Below are 21,601 nucleotides of genomic sequence, written 5' to 3' on the forward strand. Positions count from 1 at the left end.
ATTGACAGCCTTGAGAATTGTACTATTTATCGAGTAATCGAATATCAACGGATTTCTTTTGGAACTCATGTGGATCACCTCACACCTTTCGTTATTTAGCATCAACTGCCACCTGGCACATCATACAGCAATCTTTTCTAAATCGCTTTGCAACTGATACTGGTCTTCGGATGACCTTACTAGACGGTAAATTACAGCATAATCTGCGAACAACCTAAGAGAACTGCTCAGATTGTCACCCAGGTCATTTATATAGATCAGGAACAGCAGAGGTCCCAGGACGCTTCCCTGGGGAACATCTGATATCACTTCAGTTTTACTCGATGATTTGCCGTCCATTACTACGAACTGCGACCTTCCTGACAGGAAATCACGAATCCAGTCGCACAACTGAGACGATACCCCATAGGCCCGTAGCTTGATTAGAAGTTGCTTGTGAGGAACGGCGTCAAAAGCTTTCCGGAAATCCAGAACTACGGAATCAACTTGAGATCCCCTGTCGATAGCGGCCGTTACTTCGTGCGAATAAAGAGCCAGCTGCGTTGCACAAGAACGATGTTTTCTGAAACCATGCTGATTACGTATCAATAGATCGTTCCCTTCGAGGTGATTTATAATGTTTCAATACAGTATATGCTCCAAAACTACACAACTACACAATAATTTCATGCAGTTTCTGGCCATCCTGTATAACAAAAGGCATATGCCATTCGCAGTACATGTAAAGCTTGGGCATCAATGTACACGACCTTTGCATAGGTATCCACAAATCACACATACACAAACTGTTTGCAGTTCCGCCTTAGGTGTACAAGGGACTTTAGTTGGGTATAATTTACGAGGAGAATATATCCACATCCATTATGCACTTGACAATGAGTAAAGCTCGAAACTCACAACCAGTGCTTAATAAACAAATGTCTGACGGAAACGACGTATTTTTTCAAGTTTATTACTGTTTTGGCCTCTCTTCGGATTACAACTCGAGATCTCTAACTGTGGACACATTAGGACGTCGAGTCACCTGCACCGCCTTCGACAAGGGGAACGCGCAGAGATTAGTCACTGCAGCGAAGCGTAAGCACCTGCTGACAGGGACAGGCGCCTCGCCAAGGCCGGAACCTGTTCCCCGGGGCGCCCTTCTCCGGCTGCCGTCAGCGGCAGTAAAGGCGGAGACGTAGACCCGGCGCTCGCGACATTCCCGCCGGCGACGCTAATGGCCAGCGCCGGGGCCTATCGTTAGCGTCCGGCGTGCCACGCCACTAGCGGGGCATTCCTAACTAACTTAAGTGCCGTGACCCCGGCACTCGCTTCCCATCGGCCCGGAGGAGCGGGCCGCGCGGGAAAAAGAAAACCGTCCCGCCGAGGCCGCAGTCACTTCCTCCTCCCTCGTAAATTTACAAAGCAGCCGGGATCCTACTAGTTGGATAATACTCTTGTCTCTGACACCCCTATAGGTAAATCCTAGGCTGAGCAGGTTCCGCCTCACTTAGTCCACTCGACTCAGGCGTGTTAAGTGAATTTAAATTTTAATTAAACGAACAAGTGTTTTTACAAGTTCGTTCTCGAAATGAATCGCCGAACTTTCACTGGTAACGGCAGTGTAGCGTTAAGCAAAATCGTTATCGGCACTGTCCAAGCAAAATCGTTATCGGCACTGTCCAAGCAACCTTCCCCCTCTTAAAATCCAGTTCTCATTCTTTTTAAGATCTTTTTATTGTTGCACTCTTCTTGTGAGATGATTTTTGGTATACGATTCCATCTGTTGTGTACATAGTTCCGCGTAGTCACCGCGTACACAACTTTCCGTCTTCGCACTACGAGATGGCGCTGTCTTAGAGACGGACCAAATTCTGCTTCGGCCGATCCGCGTATTAATATGTAATGCAGCCAATGAGATTGCTGCTAACGTAGAACCTTTTCTCCTCGCGGATCACACTCGCGCAGTGATACCTGAACGCTCGAGGTATTATAACGCGTGTACAGACCTCCGATTAGTCAGTATCCATTAGTCTGCACCAGTCTATAGTCAAGTTTCACTCTGCGTCTAATAAGATTATCATATTCCTGTACATAGCCATGAAGAGAAATGTATAGACACTTTGTCAAGTATCAGAGATATGTGAGAATAAGATTAACGTACCAAGACCAAAGGAACTTCAGATTGTCAATTGTAAACAGCATCCAGAATCAAGTTACGTGTATCTATGATTTTTATTTTAATAAATGTGTGTGAAAATTAATCAAGTCCTGTTTAAAGTGGGTCACCGTCAATCTGCCTCTCTAAGCGTGCAAGTGGCATTTCTATCGTCTGACCTAACGGCAGAAGATAAACACGCCACGATAAAACCACGAGACATATTGCTGACACTCGCCTACTTCGTTAGAGCGACAAGTCAAATAATCTGATGGTGTGTGTACCGAAGATCTTACAGTACGCACACAACACCATTTTATCCCCGTCTTGAAAATTTCGTAGCCACTAAGTCCTATAATTCCTTACATGATAAACGCATTCATCAAGTTCAGTCTTAAACATTTGAAGAGTGGAAATGCAAAACGTTGTAAGTGCCAAAGCTGGAGACTGAAAGAAAATCCTTGTGTCTTTGGACAAACTTGATTTATATCCAGAAAACTGAAAAGGAATTCTGATACCTCAGAACTATCCAGAATGAGATTTTCACTCTGCAGCGGAGTGTACGCTGATATGATACTTCCTGGCAGATTAAAAGTAGCGCATTAGGCGCTAAATGGTTGGAGATCCACGACTCTTCACAGAAAACGTGATTCGAAGGCTTTTCTGCTCTTTAATATAGTATAGATGGTGATCTGTGGCATCTCTGCCGAAAGAGTACAATGCTAGTGCACGCACAAGTATTTCGGAGGACACCGGTCATCTCACGTAGTTAAAGGGCTTATTTCAATAGTGGTACAAGTTCATTTTTGTTCATATTGAGATACAGAGTCCTTAAGTTAAGTGAGCACAGTTTTAATCTGCCGGGAAGTTTCATATCAGCGCACACTCCGCTGCAGAGTGAAAATCTCATTCTGGAAACATCCCCCAGGCTGTGGTTAAGCCATGTCTCCGCAGTATCGTTTCTTTCAGGAGTGCTAGTTCTGCAGGGTTCGCCGGAGAGCTTCTGTAAAGATTGAAAGGTAGTAGACGAGATACTAGCAGAAGTAAAGCTGTGAGGACGGGGCGTGAGTCGTGCTTGGGTAGCTCAGTTGGTAGAGCACTTGCCCGCGAAAGGCAAGGGTCCCGAGTTCGAGTCTCGGTCCGGCACACAGTTTTAATATGCCAGGAAGTTTCACCTCAGAATTATGCTGGTCACCGTGTCACCACAAAAAATAATGAGAGAAGTTAGAAAACAAATACTTAATTAACTCAGAAACTGGTTGGTTCTATGTTCTCACACATTTTTAGAAGCCGATTCTTCCTAAGAAGAAAACAGAAACCAGCCATTGTTAATAATGCTATTTGTTTACACAAATAGCGCCGTTACCAGCTTCGAACCGACAGGTTCATCTTCAGACAGCCGTTCACGTTTACTCTGATAAGCCAAAATATTATGATCACTACCCACCGCAACGTTGGATGCCGCCTGTTGGCGTTGCGGGCACTGACATGGTAACAAAAATATGTAAGCGGAGCAGACACGGACGGGGGATCACTCTAGCGAAGATATGGGCTGAAAATGGCGAAATCTATTGAGATAAGCGATTTTGACAAAGGACAGATTATTATTACGCAGAGCATATGAACGAGAATCTCTAACACGGCGAAGCTGGTCGAATGTTCACGTGCTACTGTCATGCCCGCATCTCGTGGTCGTGCGGTAGCGTTCTCGCTTCCCACGCCCGGGTTCCCGGGTTCGATTCCCGGCGGGGTCAGGGATTTTCTCTGCCTCGTGATGGCTGGGTGTTGTGTGATGTCCTTCGGTTAGTTAGGTTTAAGTAGTTCTAAGTTCTAGGGGACTGATGACCATAGATGTTAAGTCCCATAGTGCTCAGAGCCATTTGAACCATTTTTGCTACTGTCATGCGCATCTACGGAAAGAGGTAGACGGACAGTGAAACTACCATTAGACGCTAAATGGTTGGAGATCCACGACTCTTCACAGAAAACGTGATTCGAAGGCTTTTTTTGCTCTTTAAAGTAGGATAGATGGTGATCTGTGGCATCTCTGCCGAAAGAGTACAATGCTGGTGCACGCACAAGTATTTCGGAGGACACCGGTCATCGTACATAGTTGAAGGGCTTATTTCAATAGTGGTACAAGTCAATTTTTGTTCATATTGAGATACAGAGTCCTTAAGTTAAATGAGCACTGAAAAATCTGCAATTCAGAAATATTCATGCATATGGCTTCTTGAAACTTTTCTGGATATGGCTTCTTGCTAGAGATGAACCTTTCTTTCTGTTTGTTTGAGTCATTAATTTCAGAAGCATTATAGACAGAAAAGTGGAGGTAATGGACTTGTACCACTATTGAAATAAGCCCTCACGTATCTTCTGCGACGGTAACCCATGGCTGTCTGCTTCGTGCGGCTGCCTCGAGTCGAATGAGCCTGCATATGTCGACCAACGACATTGTCAATTACGATTGCAGTGAGCACGGGACCATAGGGATTCGACCGTCGATCAATGGAAACGTGTCGGCATTTCGAGTGAATCAAATTTTTGCTATACAAAGTGGATGGTCGTCACCACAAACGCCGTCATCGAGATGAACGGCGGCTCGAAACGTCCAGTACGCCATGGACGCAGGCTGGTGGGAGCGATATTATGCTATGGGAGACATTCTGCTGTCCTTGCATGGGACATGCGGTAGTAATCGAAGACTACGGTGACAGCTGCAAATCTCCTGCATCCCTTCATGCTTGATGTCTTCCCCAACGGCGATGTCCCCTTTCAGCAGTATAAATGTCCATTTCTTAGAGCCAGAACCATGCTATGATGGTCTGAGGAGCACTATAGCGACCTCACGTTAATATTTCGTCGACCAAATTCATCTGCTGTAAATCCTATGGAATCAATCTGGATCGCTACCGGGCGCCATCACCGCCTACACAAATTAGCGGCCGGTTATTTACGCGAATTACATGACGTGTGCGTAGACATATAACGCCGCATATCGCCACAAACCGACCAACAAACTGTCGGATCCTTGATACGCACAATCAGTGATGTGTTTTGTTCCACTGACGGAAGAATAAGCTATTAAGCAAGTGGTAATAATGCTTCGGCTCGTCTGTATATAATACTTCTGTTGTTTTTACATAAGTTGTTGGAAAGAAGCAGTCAACAACAAATGTAAACAACAACAAATGTAATATAAATCCGAACAGCAGTCTGAAGATGCACGTGTTAACGGTACCATTTGTATAAATAAACAGTATTATTAACAGCGGCTGGTTGCTGTTTTCTTCTTTGAAAGAATCACTTCGTATTTTGTACACTGACACTCTCTCTGAAATGTTAGTTTTCACCAAAATAGAAGGAGAAAAGTATTTGTTCCAAATACTATTAATACTGATGCATTAGGTTTTATTTGCGATAAAATATATACATAAGTACAGCTTTAGTTTTCTAAGTAATAGAATTACAGTCAACAGAAGACATTTCCCGTATGTTGTAAATTTTGTAGCTCCTGAGGGAAGCACAGCTTGGCACAATGAGCGTGCAACATCTACTGAAGTCTGATCTTGTTCATAGTTTGGCATCTGGATGAGATCTAGAGTACAGTAGCACGATGAACGCGTTTTTATTTTTTAAAGGCACATAGGGCGTTTTCCATTTCCAATCTTCAATTCTTTTCTACTCTACAAAAGACGGATATTGTCTTGCAGACAATAGTTGTTAAAGGTGTTTAATACGACGAAAGAAGGCAAATTTAGCGACTTGACAGCTCAGCAGCAAACACCTGAAGTTTAAACAATGGTTAAAAATTACCTGAAAATTGCATTATTGGAATAAAGTACATAAATTGTACGATTTTTAAATTTCTACTTCAAAGAGTCTCAGTTTTAATTGCAGTTTTATCCCTGAACAAAAAGGCCAGAGACTGAAGTTTCGATTTTCCAACGTATTTAGATCTAAAGAAAAATGAATACAGAAGAAATTTTATTTTATCATCAGTGGTCTTCACGTTCACCAATGAATGCTGTTTTGTAGGGATCATTTTCCATGAATTTTTAAGTGTAGTATTGTCTTACTTCCAGTTGAAAGTACAGTGAAAACTCCAAAATGAACTTTGAGTGAGATGTTAGTTATTCAAGAACATTTATTTATTTATTTATTTTGTTTTATTATTTTAAGAAAACCTATGAGTTTTCTAACAGTATTGCCGTATTAAAGAAGAAAATCTGCCTTTAATTATTTAGCAATACACAGCAAACACGAGGACTTAACAGATGGCACGGCAACATAAAAATAGTAAAGTGTCACTACAGACCTAAAGGTGTGGGGTTCAATCCTCGGTCTGTCCTACGATTTTTAACTGTCAGTTCTATCACATCTGGCAATGTTAGTTACACTGGAGAATGTCATGTACATCGTGGTTTGTAGTCCCCTGTAACTGGCTGATAAGTCAGTTCATACGTCCGAAGAAGGTAAGGGCACACCATCACTAAAAGGACCGTGCCTAGTGAAGCAATGCTGTGTACACGCCAATCTTCCGGTAGAATAACAGCTTTACTTAGGATACCCTTCCCGATACCAAAGTGAGACTAATACGCCTGACTCTACCTATGTAAAGACTGTATTGTTGTTAAGATTATGCACATTGTAACAGTTCAGGAAAGTAAATCTGTCGCTTCACCACGCCGTTGGTTTTCAGATCTACAATAGTGTTGATTTATTTTTTTGTAGAGAAACTACAAACAAAAATTTCCTGATGTAGTTATTGTTGAGAAGGATATGTTTTAAAAGCGCTCTCATTTTTTACTTTTTGCTCTATTTTCGCTAAGACAAGGTAGTATCCCATATCGTATGGTCAGTTGAGTCAATGATATGCTTTTGCTTTCCAATTATGTCATTACTCTTTAAAAAGTTACCTAACACTTATAATTAAATCTAGCTGTAATCTCTTGTCGACACATTTTTAGTATACAATAAAATTCGGTGTTTCACATCTTACACCAGTCTTAAGTCCACAGTCGTTATCAATTGTAATTTATGTTTGTTCTCATTCTTAAGGTTCAGCGTTTTATCGTCATCGAGTTCAGCTGGGATGGAAAGAGAGCTCTACTGAAGAAAGGTGAACGAAGCTACAGAGCTTCAAGAAAATAGGAATAACCTAAACTAAAATAGCACAGCAGAATCTAAACCTGAGTTCTGCCGCGTACAAAGCCATGGATCAAACCACTGCGTACTTCACTCGCCGCCACATTTATGCTTTAGCAACTGATGTTAAAATTCGCCATCAACATCTTACCGCAAAAACAAAGGTGAGGAAAAAAAATCGTTATACTATGCATTCTATGAAGATAACATTGTATTATGAGATGCACCCTTAGAATTTTCCTATTTCATTCACTGTACTTATGTGTAGCTGATGTGACATTTATACAGCTGACAGTTCACTCAAATGGGTCTACTGACTGTTATTGTTACGTAGAAATATAAAGTGTCTAAAAATTAGGTGAGGGAACTGTAGGAGGAAATTCTTTTGGAAACCAAAGAGTGATTTCGAACGATGGTTTTGTCAGTTTTGTCCGTCAAAGAGTAACTCACCAGAAATTCGACTGAGAATATCACATCGACAGGTTTTTCAAAAATGATTTTCATTTGCCCTGTATACCAGAAATCGTCATACTCATCACATATTGAAGGTACTGTGGGAGTCATAGACAATGAAATTGGACTGCGAATACCTGCATCTGACTCTCATCTTGTATTAACATGTAATAACATGTAATAACATCATTTTCATATAAGAAGCACTAGAGCAGTACAAATGTTCTATTTGTTAGTAACGATTGTTTAATAAAAAGGGAAGAGCATGCAATATCCGACACCTCCACATTATCTCATCCTCGCTTAAACACCGTGGAGCCCACGGAGCTTATCCGACGGTGGGTATCACGTTCAACCATGTCCTCGATTCTTTAGTGGGCAGAGTTTTGGCACATTCATTCATGGTGAATATTCAGGGACATAATAGGAGCCATCTATCGAAGCAAAAAAGTTCAACAAACATAGGCTCTAAAGTGCACACCTTAAGAGCTATGAGTATTTGTTAATTAGAAGAGATTAGTTTCACAGCATCGAAGATTAAGTGCTCATAGCTCTTAATGTATGAGTCGTTGTCAGTTTCGATGTAGTATCCCTGCTGACGAAGCTCTTTCTTACATAGCTGATATGTTTCCTACTGATATAATAGCGTTGTTTCGACATTGATTATCCTCGACTTATTTTCAATATAACAAATTGATGGGGTGGCCATGGGTAACCCTCTGAGCCCTGCTATTGCTAATCTATTTATGGAATTTCTCGAACAAGTGCTGCAGTCGGCAAAAAAAAAAAAAAAAAAAAAAAAAAAAAAAAAAAAAAAAAAACGATACCTGGATGACACCTTTGTGATATGGAACCATGCTGAAGAGGAACTGAGTGATATATATATATATATATATATTTATTTATTTATTTATTTATTTATTTATTTATTTATTTATTTTTTTTTTTTTTTTTTTTGCTGTGCACATAAACAGTTTCAATCCAAAGATACAATTCACCATGGAGAAAGAGAGTAATGGACAACTAAATTTTTTGGGATGTATTGGTTATTAAACGGGCAGATGGGACTGAAGGGCCCAAGGTATATAGGAAAGACACACACACACCGATCGTTACCTACATAAGGATTTGAATCATCATCCTAGGAAGAAGAGAGGAGTCACAAAAACTTTAGTGAACAGAGCTAATAACATCTGTGAGCCAATTTATCGCAAGATGAATTAAGCCATTTGTGAACGGCCTTCAAGAGAGATGGGTACACTGACAACGAAATAGATCGAGCACTCCACCCTAGAAGAAAAGTGTCCGAAAATACACGACAACAACAACCGTCGGCTGGAAAAGTTTTTCTTCCATTTATTCATAACATCACGGGCCGTATTGGGAAAGTTTTGGCCAAGTTTCAAGTGGAGACAATTTTTCGACCTACCAAGAAACTTAGTGAAAGTTTAAGATCGGTGAAAAAGGGCACGACACCCTTTACCTACCCCAGGTGTGTATAAAATTCCGTGTAGCTGTGGCATGGTTTATATTGGAGCAACTACAGGGTGTTTCAAAAATGACCGGTATATTTGAAACGGCAATAAAAACTAAATGAGCAGCGATAGAAATACACCGTTTGTTGCAATATGCTTGGGACAACAGTACATTTTCAGGCAGACAAACTTTCGAAATTACAGTAGTTACAATTTTCAACAACAGATGGCGCTGCGGTCTGCAAACTCTATAGTACGATATTTTCCACATATCCACCATGCGTAGCAATAATATGGCGTAGTCTCTGAATGAAATTACCCGAAACCTTTGACAACGTGTCTGGCAGAATGGCTTCACATGCAGATGAGATGTACTGCTTCAGCTGTTCAATTGTTTCTGGATTCTGGCGGTACACCTGGTCTTTCAAGTGTCCCCACAGAAAGAAGTCACAGGGGTTCATGTCTGGCGAATAGGGAGGCCAATCCACGCCGCCTCCTGTATGTTTCGGATAGCCCAAAGCAATCACACGATCATCGAAATATTCATTCAGGAAATTAAAGACGTCGGCCGTGCGATGTGGCCGGGCACCATCTTGCATAAACCACGAGGTGTTCGCAGTGTCGTCTAAGACAGTTTGTACCGCCACAAATTCACGAAGAATGTCCAGATAGCGTGATGCAGTAATCGTTTCGGATCTGAAAAATGGGCCAATGATTCCTTTGGAAGAAATGGCGGCCCAGACCAGTACTTTTTGAGGGTGCAGGGACGATGGGACTGCAACATGGGGCTTTTCGATTCCCCATATGCGCCAGTTCTGTTTATTGACGAATCCGTCCAGGTAAAAATAAGCTTCGTCAGTAAACCAAATGCTGCCCACATGCATATCGCCGTCATCAATCCTGTGCACTATATCGTTAGCGAATGTCTCTCGTGCAGCAATGGTAGCGGCGCTGACGGGTTGCCGCGTTTGAATTTTGTATGGATAGAGGTGTAAACTCTGGCGCATGAGACGATACGTGGACGTTGGCGTCATTTGGACCGCAGCTGCAACACGGCGAACGGAAACCCGAGGCCGCTGTTGGATCACCTGCTGCACTAGCTGCGCGTTGCCCTCTGTGGTTGCCGTACGCGGTCGCCCTACCTTTCCAGCACGTTCATCCGTCACGTTCCCAGTCCGTTGAAATTTGGCAAACAGATCCTTTATTGTATCGCTTTTCGGTCCTTTGGTTACATTAAACCTCCGTTGAAAACTTCGTCTTGTTGCAACAACACTGTGTTCTAGGCGGTGGAATTCCAACACCAGAAAAATCCTCTATTCTAAGGAATAAACCATGTTGTCTACAGCACACTTGCACGTTGTGAACAGCACACGCTTACAGCAGAAAGACGACGTACAGAATGGCGCACCCACAGACTGCGTTGTCTTCTATATCTTTCACATCACTTGCAGCGCCATCTGTTGTTGAAAATTGTAACTACTGTAATTTCGAAAGTTTGTCCGCCTGAAAATGTACTGTTGTCCCAAGCATATTGCAACAAACGGTGTATTTCTATCGCTGCTCGTTTTGTTTTTATGGCCGTTTCAAATATACCGGTCATTTTTGAAACACCCTGTAAAAGGAGTGTTAATACAAAAGGAACTGTAGATTGCGACAAATTGACAAATCAGCTGTAGCGGAACACGTTTTCAAAGACGGTGATCACGAAATAAAATTTAGTGAGATAAACGTGATAGGTAGGACCTCACATTATTATACCCGCATGCATAGAGAAGCTATAGAGATCTGCAAGCGCGAAAATAATTTTAATAAAAAAGAAAAAGGACTAAAACTAGACAAGATATGGCGGTCGACTCTGTACCAACGAAGTGACTATCGATTACCTATAATCGAGAGAGATGGCACTACCCAGAGATAGTTTTAAAGTCGAAAGCACGTGATGAGTGGTGGCGCCATCTAAGCGCTCTATATAAGCGGGACCTCCAGCGCCTAGCAGCCAGTCGCCGACTCACCTCAGATGATGTTGCCCGCAGTAGGCAACGAAACGCCAGGAAGGAGAAGCAGTTTTATATATGGACCACGGTAATTCAGCCCGGAAGTTTTAAATAATGAAGACGCCGGCCGTGAAAGCTTACATGTTATGAATTCCCAAATTGTTGGATTGGACACGGAGGATATGTGTCGTGGCCGGCTAGTTCGCCAGACTTGACGCCTCTGGTATTTTTCTTGTGGGGTTTCGTAAAAGACAATGTTTATAAAGACGTTCCAACTACGCCTGAAAATATGCGATAGAGAATGTCAGAGCAGGTGCTTCGATAAGAGCCGGCATTGATACCAATGGTCGTCACTTCGAACACCTTCTGTAAATGGACATTCATGCCATCTTCTTGACCTTTAAAGACCTTACTGTTACACATCATTGGATTCGTCTCGATAGCCACTATCAGAAAATACGTACCAAACTATAGCAACCCATTTAAAAAAACAAAGTTGACTTTCACATCTCTGAAGCGACCCCACATAGCAACAAAAAACCAATGTCATACTATGGACCCCGTTGTCCCAAGCAGCATTTGTCCCACAAACTTTTCAGCTACTATCATACTTTCGGAGTTATTATAGGTGGCAATAGTTAGTACTCACCCTGTACAGTGATGTACGGGTACTTTTTATCAGGTGACGTAAGTATTTTAGGTCACCCATATTGTATTATAATACTGTCACTAAAATGTATTGAAAAGTGCGATAGCTTTCCATGTAAAGGGAACACAGACTTGTTTACCTGGTGCAAACATTCTTATTTCGGTTTTCGTACTTTCCCCACATCATTCGTTGCGAATGTTGGGATGATTCACACCTAAAGGTCATGACCGACAGACTCCCTTTCCCCTGTCGATTTTAAGGCTGTAGCTGTGAAGTAAATACTTACACTTTTTTCCACTTTCATTTTGGTCGTCAAACTGTCAAGTGACAATTTTTGGAAATTTCTGGTAAGGTCTTATGGGACTAAACTGCTGAGGGCATCGGTCCCTAAGTTTACACACTATTTAATCTAACTTAAACTAAGTTACGCTATGGGCAAAACACACACACACATGCCCGAAGGAAGACTGGAACCTCCGACGGGGGGAGCCCCGCGGACCGTGACAAGATGCCCCTGACCGCGCGGCTACATCGCGCGGCGACAATTTTTAGCCCTTCTCATCTGCACTTCCCAATTTCTTCAATATTCTGCCATGATTTTTTTCCTTTCTTCAGACAATTAATCACCTTTTCTCTTAGTGCTTCTGCCTTGGATTCCCCCCAAAAGCTTGGCAGTTTTCTTATAGGAATATCTCTTTCTTGTGCACCTTGTGCTCTTCTATTGTGTACGTCTAAATAAAAAACTTCTCGGATCCATCTTGCTATTAATTTTTCTTACAGAACGTTGAATATCTGTATTGTCACGCTGTTCACTCCGAAAAAAATGTACAAAAGTATCAGTCTTTTTGTACAGCTATATATTATTTTTTTAACAATTTACAGATATTATTTCACTCAGGCATATTTAAAGTTCTGTGTCTGTTACTGTTGTTATACAAGAACGCCTCATTTAAATTCATGTTTAGTCCAATAAAAGTACATTACGATACTTTTACCCAATCATTTTTCAAATCGATATCGCGGCACGACTACTGCGTTCAACACTTGACGAATCGTCTTGGATCCGATCCCAGCAACTGATTACATTCTGAGAGCAAATAATGAGCAGTGGAGGCCGAAGACCTCCGGTATGGGCACCTTCGCTCTGCCGACAGCCCTGCCAAAGAGGGTAATGGCCGCTAACGACAGGGGATCTCAAGTTGATTCCGTATTTCTAGATTTCCGGAAAGCTTTTGACACCGTTCCTCACAAGCGACGTCTAATAAAGCTACGGTCTAATGGGGTATCGTCTCAGTTGTGCGACTGGATACGTCATTTCCTGTCAGGAAGGTCGCAGTTCGTAGTAATAGACGGCAAATCATCGAGTAAAACTGAAGTGATATCAGGTGTTCCCCATGGAAGCGTCCTGGGACCTCTGCAGTTCCTGATCTATATAAATGACCTGGGTGACAATCGCAGATTATGCTGTAATTTACCGTCTAGTAAGGTCATCCGAAGACCAGTATCAGTTGCAAAGCGATTTAGAAAAGATTGCTGCATGGCGTGGCAGGTGGCAGTTGACGCTAAATAACGAAAAGTGTGAGGTGATCCACATGAGTTCAAAAGAAATCCATTGGAATTCGATTACTCGATAAATAGTACAATTGTCAAGGCTGTCAATTCAACTAAGTACCTGGGTTTAAAATTACGAACAACTTCAGTTGGAAAGACCACATAGATAATATTGTGGGGAAGACGAGCCAAAGGTTGCGTTTCATTGGCAGGACACTTAGAAGACGCAACAAGTCCACTAAAGAGACAGCTTACACTACACTCGTTCGTCCTCTGTTAGAATATTGCTGCACGGTGTGAGATCCTTACCAGGTGGGATTGACGGAGGACATCGAAAGGGTGCAAAAAAAGGGTAGCTCGTTTTGTATTATCACGTAATAGGGGAGAGAGTGTGGCAGATATGATACGCGAATTGGGATGGAAGTCATTAAAGCAAAGACGTTTTTCGTCGCGGCGAGATCTATTCACGAAATTTCAGTCACCAACTTTCTCTTCCGAATGCGAAAATATTTTGTTGAGCCCAACCTACATAGGTAGGAATGATCATCAGAATAAAATAAGAGAAATCAGAGCTCGAACAGAAAAGTTTTGGTGTTCGTGTTTCCCGCGCGCTGTTCTGGAGTGGAATGGTAGAGAGATAGTATGATTGTGGTTCGATGAACCCTCTGCCAAGCACTTAAATGTGAATTGCAGAGTAATCATGTAGATGTAGGTTTTTCTTTGGTGTGACGTCACGTGTGCTGAACTGCTGTTGAAATAGCTCGTTAATATTTTATAAATTTTAGACTTCATTTACTTATTTTAAAGTTTATTTGTTTTAATATTTGCCGTAAAAGTAACTTATTAGTGGATTTTCATTAATCTCAGTCTTTCTTCCTGTGTTATTGACTTGAGTGGTCTGTTATTTGTGAGTCTGCTTTCGTCGTTCGTCTAAGCCTCGCGCCTCAGTAGTGTGTTCACATTTTGCGGCGTGCACTGCAGCTGTAGCGGTTATAAGCTAAGTACTGACAAACTTATTTGTGCTCTGTAATACAGTTAATAAATTTAATAGATTTCAGCGGGGTTGCGTGCCGTTTGTGGCGAAATAACGACTTAATAAACTTTTGTAATCGTTCGCTCGCTGTGTTTTAGAGAGTTTTCAGTGTGTTAAAGTCGTTAGTAATTTTCGTGCTTTAGTTTTCAACTGACGTTTATTATTCTTTCTAGTGAAATATTTCAGTAAAATTTTCATATAGTGTTTTAACTTCGCTTAGTGTTACAGTGGTAGTTTTAATTTTTAGGTTGTAGCTAATAATTTTGTGAAGTTTTGCTGGTATTGGTATCGGCTGTGTTGTAGTAGTATTAATACGAGAAGCTGCTTTCTTAGTAGGCATAGAATTTCGAGACCATTATTCTTAGTTCTTAAATAGTTCTACTGGTGTAACTGAACTTTGGTAACGTAGACGTATAGATTTTTTTCAGTAACTGTAAAATTTACCATGAGTGAAAAGTGTGGGCTCTGTCGTAGGTTTGTGAGTAGTGGATTACGGTGTGGGATTTGTTCAAAGTATTTTCATTGGAGGGAATGCAGTGGGGAAGCCAGTGGTCCTTTTAGGGAGATCCTCTTCTGGGAATGTAGAATCTGTAGTAGAAACAAGTTAATAGAGGAGCAGGAGCGTAAGATCTGTGCCCTTCAGGTGCAGTTACAATGCGCAAAGGAGGAACTAGATAGGTTGAGGAGGGTGAAGGGTGGTGGGGAATGGGAACTGGCAGTTGGCAAGAAGGTAGCTAGGAAGAGGAGATACTCAGACAGTTTTACTTTGCATACATGCAATAGATACGACCAACTGTCAGAGTTGAGTGGAGAGAAGCCTCGTGTAGCCGTAGATGTAGGTAACTTGCAGTAGTCCTCAGCAATTAGGAGGCCTAGGTTAGTTGCAAAGTCTAGCAGAAAGGTTCTGCTGCTAGGTAGTTCCCACGGTAGAGGTGTGGGCCAGCAGTTGCAGGAAGTGTTGGGGAGCGAGTACCAGGTCACCAGCATTGTGAAGTCTAGTGCAGGGTTGGCTCAGGTGAATGAAAGCATTGGGGAGTTATGTAAGAATTTTACGAAAGAGGATCACGTAGTGATAGTGGGTGGAGCAGGGAACAGTCTCGATAGGGACGGGGAATATGATGTCAGTGGTGACTTGGTTAAGATAGCTACTCAAACTGGTGGTACTAATGTGCATTTCGTGCAACTGTTTCAGCGTCATGATCGGCCTCACCTTAATGCGGCTGTTAGGCTCGTTAATGTGGGGCTGGGGAGGGCACTGATGACGGAGGACATGGATCACATCTCAGTGGTGCCAGTTGGGTCTATCAGTAGATGGGGTTTCACTAGGCATGGCCTGCACCTCAATAAGTATGGGAAGGGGAGGCTGGCTAAGCTTATAGGTGACAGTGTAGTGGGTGGTGGTAGTGGTATCACTCATGGAAAAATTCCTATAGTAGTTGGTGTTAGAGCTGCACCTTTTTTAGACTGAAGTCAGCTGATAGGTATACCTGCTTAAAGGAAGTGCCTCTAACTAAGGGCTCACCTCCAGAGGATGTAATGTTTCCAAGTAGAGAAGGAATTAGCATATTTCATCAAAATATAAGAGTTATTAGAGATAAAGTTAGTGAACTGCTAATAGATGTTAACTCCGAAATTATTGGTATATCAGAGCACCACTTAAATAATTTGATAATTCAGAGGCTTCCTTTACCAGGCTACAGATTAGCTGGCTGTTTCTCAACGTGTTCCTTGCGTGGTGGGGGAGTGGCTCTGTACGTAAAAAACAGTATTTCATTTGAGTCCATAGACGTATCACGGCACTGCACTGAACAGATTTTTGAAAGTTGTGCAGCATTAGTTGAATTTAGTGAAACTAAACTTCTAATTGCTGTTGTTTATAGGTTCCCTAACTCTGACTTAAGAGCATTTTTGCTTAAGCTAGAGAGGGTTCTTGATTCACTTTGTAGGAAGTACCAGAAAGTATTTCTATGTGGTGACTTCAATATTAATTTTGTACATGATTGTGCAAGAAAAAGGATGTTGGTAGATCTCCTAAATTCATATGATCTGATGCAAACTGTGTTTTTTCAAACTAGGGTGCAGGGGAACAGTAGCACAGTCATAGATAATATTTTTATTCATTTTTCATTACTAGATGGGCATTCTGTTAGTAGAAGGGTGAATGGCCTTTCAGACCATGATGCACAAATTTTAACACTAAAAGGTTTTTGTACTTCAATCAATGTCGTATTTAATTACAAACTACGTAAGAAAGTTAATCAAACAGCAATAGAGAGTTTTTCAAAACTTGTCAAGGAACAAGAGTGGCAAGATGTTTATAGTGCCGATAATATAGATGATAAATACAATGCTTTCCATAACACATTTCTCATGCTCTTTGAGAGTTGCTTTCCATTAGAACATTCTAAACGGGGTACTAGCAGTAATGGACAGCCCGGTTGGCTGACTAGTGGGATAAGGATATCATGTAGAACAAAGCGGAAATTATATCAAAATGTTACAAGTAGTCACAATCAAGCTACAGTAGCCCATTACAAACAGTATTGTAAGGTGCTTAAAATGTTATTAGCAAGGCAAAAAGTATGTGTTATGCAAATAGAATAGCTAATTCACAGGATAAAATTAAAGCTATATGGTCAGTTGTGAAGGAAGTGTCTGGTCAGCAGCACAAGGTCAACGATATAAAGTCAGTTTGCAGTAATAATATTTCTGTTACTGACAAATCAGATATATGTACAGTATTTAACAATCATTTTCTGAGCATTGCTGGTGAATTAAATAAAAATTTAGTATCTACAGGAAATCATATAAATTTCTTAGCAAATGCCTTTCCGAGATTGACGTCTGAAATACTCCTCTGTGATACAGACAAGAGGGAGATTGAGACAATAATCAAATCATTGAGGACTAAGGACTCTCATGTTTATGATGGAGTGTCTAGTAGAATATTAAAGTACTGTGCTGCACATGTTAGCCCTGTATTTAGCCATATTTGTAATTTTTCCTTTAGGAATGGTCAGTTTCCTGAGTGATTAAAGTACTCAGTAGTAAAGCCGCTTTATAATAAGGGAGAAAGAGATCATGTAGATAATTTTAGATCTGTTTCTATGCCATCAGTGTTTGCAGAAGTTATCGAAAAGGCTGTGTATGTAAGGTTAATTGATCATTTTATATCACACGATTTGCTCTCAAATGTACAGTTCGGCTTTAGAAGTCGTTTGACAACTGAAAGTGCTATATTCTCTTTTCTCTGTGAGGTACTGGATGGGCTAAACAAAACGTTTCGAACGCTTGGCGTATTTTTTGATTTAACAAAGGCATTTGATTGTGTTCATCACACAATATTGCTCCAGAAGTTGGACCATTACGGCATAAGGGGAGTAGCTCACAATTGGTTCACCTCTTAGTTTAGCAACAGGCAGCAAAAGGTCATTATTCACAATGTTGATAACGGCTGTGATGTGGGATCTGAGTGGGGTACTGTCAAGTGGGGGGTGCTCCAGGGATCAGTGTTTGGGCCGCTCCTGTTCCTTATTTATATAAATGATATGCCCTCTAGTATTATGGGTATCTCTAAAATATTTCTGTTTGCTGATGACACTAGCTTCGTAGTAAAGGATGTTGTGTGCAACATTGACTCGGTTTCAAGTAGAGCAGTACATGACCTCAGTTCATGGCTTGTAGAAAATAACGTTAAATCACAGTAAGACTCAGTTTTTACAGTTCCTAACACACAATTCAACAAAACCTGACGTTTTAATCTCACAGAACGGGCATATGATTAGTGAAACTGAACAGTTCAAATTCCTAGTTGTTCAGATAGATAGTAAGCTGTCGTGGAAAGCCCACGTTCAGGATCTTGTTCAAAGACTTAATACTGCCATTTTCACTATTCGAACGGTATCGAAAGTGAGTGATATTTCGACATGTAAATTAGTCTACTTTGCTTATTTTCATTCACTTATGTCGTATGGTATTATGTTTTGGGGTAACTCTTCCCATTCTAGAAGGATATTCTTGGCTCAGAAACGGGCGGTTCGGGCAATAAGTGGTGTGAGTTCACGAACCTCTTGTCGACCTCTTTTCACCAGTCTGGGTATTTTGACACTGGCCTCTCAATATGTATATTCCTTATTGTCGTTTCTTGTTACCAATATTAGTTTATTTCCATCAATAAGCAGCTTTCACTCGGTTAATACTCGGCAAAAATCAAACCTCCATTTGGATCGGACTTCCTTAACTCTTGTGCAAAAAGGTGTGCGGTATACTGCTGCATCCATTTTCAATAAGCTGCCACTCGAATTCAAAAATCTTAGCAGTAATCCACGCGCTTTCAAATCGAAACTGAAGGGTTTCCTCATGGGTCATTCCTATTCTGTCGAGGAGTTCCTTGAAAAATTAAGATGATTCTCATTGTATTGCTGATAGCGTTTGCTTAAACTTATGGACCGACTTTCTTTCAGGTTCACGAACATTTATTTTTATCTGTTATTACTTTTTATGTTGTAAGTTCATGTACTGGCACGTTCCATGACCTTGGAGATTTGCTCCTCAATTTGGTCCTACGGAACTTGACATTTAAATAAAAATAAATAGTTGTAGATGTAGGGCAAACCTGCCATAAAAGTAAGAGACAAACTACCACTTTTCGGAACAGGATTCGCCGTACACACTTCCGTACTCGACTCAGTTATTGACTTCACGTCTCCCAATGAAAGAGTCTCCCTGTTATCAGTAAAATCAGCTAATAAAGCATACACTCTGATCAATGTGTACGCCCCCACAAATCACCACAATAAAATCTACCATGAAACAGTGGACAATTTCTGGGAAACACTAGAAGAAACAACAAATAAAACACCTAGGCACCATGTGAAAATCTTAGTATGCGATTTTAACGCACAACTAGGGAAGGAAAAAAAATTCAGAAATTCCACTGGACCCCACACCAAACACAAAAGTACCAACAAGAATGGTGAAAAACTAATCGACTTCTGCAGAAACTTTGGACTTAAAATAATGAGTACCCAGTTTCAAAAACCGGCACATAAATTAACCACATGGAGATCACCCAGTCTTAGACAGGGTGAATACCAAATAGACCATGTCGCAATTTCCAAAGAAAACATCAAAGAAATTCAAAACATCAGAACCCGCAAAGGTGTCTTTGAATCAGATCATCTTCTCCAAATAAAAACAAAATTCCAACCCAACAGAATGCTAAAAAGGCCACCCAAAAGTACCAAACCAGATCCGGAATATCTGCAACTCAGCAAAGAAAAAATCATCATGCAAATTAATCAAGAAAAATCAAAAGACTGGAAGAAACTAACAGAGAAAATTCAGGAAGCCCTCAAATAAGGACAACCTCCTCGCAACAGGAAACACCGCTGGTGGAATGCAACCTGTGATGAGGCAGTCGACAACCGAACAACTGCATGGAAAAAATTTAGCAGTCACAAAACTGAAGAAAACTGGGAGAACTTTCTTAAAACTCAAAAACAGACCTCAAAAATGATTAGAAAAGAAGAACGGGGATATGACAACAACAGACTCTCTGAAATCCAGCAGGATTTCATCAAAAATAATACAAGAAATTTTTATAAGACTTTCAGAGAAAACTTATAGGGATACCAGGCGCCTAGCTTGTGCTTCAAGAAACCCGATGGCTCTTTGGAAACCAACACGAAAAATAACTGCAAAATCTTAGCCCAATATTTCAGTTCCCTCCTCAACTGCGAACCACCCAAAGAAAAACTTGTCTTCTCTTCTCCAGTATTCACACACCCAGACTCACATACCCCGGATCTTGAAGAAATTATCGAGATAGTCAAGCAGTTGAAAAATAACAAAGCACCAGGAGAAGATGGGATCATTGCTGAGTTCTGGTAACTAAATGATCCTACACTTATGGAGAAATTACACCATATAATGTCAGACATATGGATAACGGAGCAGATACCAGAGGACTGGAAATGCGCTCTAATTCACCCGCTACACAAAAAGGGCGACAAGACAGACATGAACAATTACAGAGGAATTTCCCTGCTCCCAGTCGCTTACAAAATCCTTTCCAAAGCCCTTTTAAACAGGATAGAACCCCAAGCAGATACACTAATTGGTGAATACCAGGCCGGATGCAGAAAAGGACGCTCATGTGCGGAACAGACCTGGTGCTTAAAGACAATATTACAAATGAGGGAATGCAGAAACACAGTAGTTACATTCTTCGACTTCAGGAAAGCGTATGATTCAGTGAACCGTGGAACCCTGTTTAAAATCATGGAAGAATTTGGGATCGATCGAAACACACGAAAAATCACAGAACAGACACTTACAGGAACAACGGCCAAAGTGAAATTCATGGGCGAAGTATCAGAACCCTTCGAAATCGAATCTGGAGTACGACAGGGGGACGGACTATCCCCAATCCTTTTCAATATTGTTCTAGAAAAGATAATCAGGGAATGGGAACCTCACGTAAAGGGTATCCAAATTGGTATCAAGAAAGAGAACCGAATTAAAGTGAAGTGCCTTGCTTTTGCTGACGATATTGCAATTATGGTCCAAATGGCTCTGAGCACTATGGGACTTACCAGCTGTGGTCATCAGTCCCCTAGAACTTAGAACTACTTAAACCTAACCAACCTAAGGACATCACACACATCCATGCCCGAGGCAGGATTCGAACCTGCGACCGTAGCAGCCGCGCGGTTCCGGACTGCGCGCATAGAACCGCGAGACTACCGCGGCCGGCATATTGCAATTATCACCAATAACAGAACAGAAGCGATTCACGCAGTGGAAAAACTACATGAAATTTCACAAAAAACCGGACTACAGATATCTTATGAAAAAACCCAATATATGGAAAGGCAGCCAGAAAATAATCCCCTTTAATAACAAAATATGGTAAAATTGCACAAGTCTGCCATTTTAAATACCTCGGTGAAACTATACAGTCCTCAGGATTAAACCGAATTGCCAATGAACAAAGAATCACCAAGCTCCAGAAGGCCTACAAGCTAACATGGACGCATTACAACAAGAAGTGCATTTCGACAGACGCAAAATTAAGGCACTATACAACAGTGATTCTTCCAGAAGCAATCTATGCAGCTGAAACAATGGTGATTGATGGTCATTCAAAAATTAAGGAAA

The 21,601-nt window shown here is 41.3% G+C and overlaps 1 protein-coding gene across 7 annotated transcripts in view; it reads left to right on the plus strand.

Moving 5' to 3' along the window:
- LOC126251669 (uncharacterized) overlaps window positions 1–21,601 on the plus strand; it is a 347,364-nt gene that overhangs the window by 250,772 nt on the left and 74,991 nt on the right. For 6 of the 7 annotated variants that reach the window (XR_007545768.1, XR_007545766.1, XR_007545767.1 and 3 more), the window contains exon 2: window positions 7,199–7,449. The exons of the other annotated variant lie outside the window; for it this stretch is intronic. Coding sequence is in view for 3 of the 6 variants with exons in the window: in XM_049952242.1 (XP_049808199.1) it covers window positions 7,354–7,449 (96 nt within the window). In the remaining 3 variants the exon portion in view is untranslated. The remainder of the gene's footprint in view (window positions 1–7,198; window positions 7,450–21,601) is intronic. 7 annotated transcript variants of the gene reach the window in all.

Source organism: Schistocerca nitens, chromosome 4 (assembly GCF_023898315.1).
Source record: "Schistocerca nitens isolate TAMUIC-IGC-003100 chromosome 4, iqSchNite1.1, whole genome shotgun sequence".
In the NCBI taxonomy this organism is placed as follows: Eukaryota; Metazoa; Arthropoda; class Insecta; order Orthoptera; family Acrididae; genus Schistocerca; species Schistocerca nitens.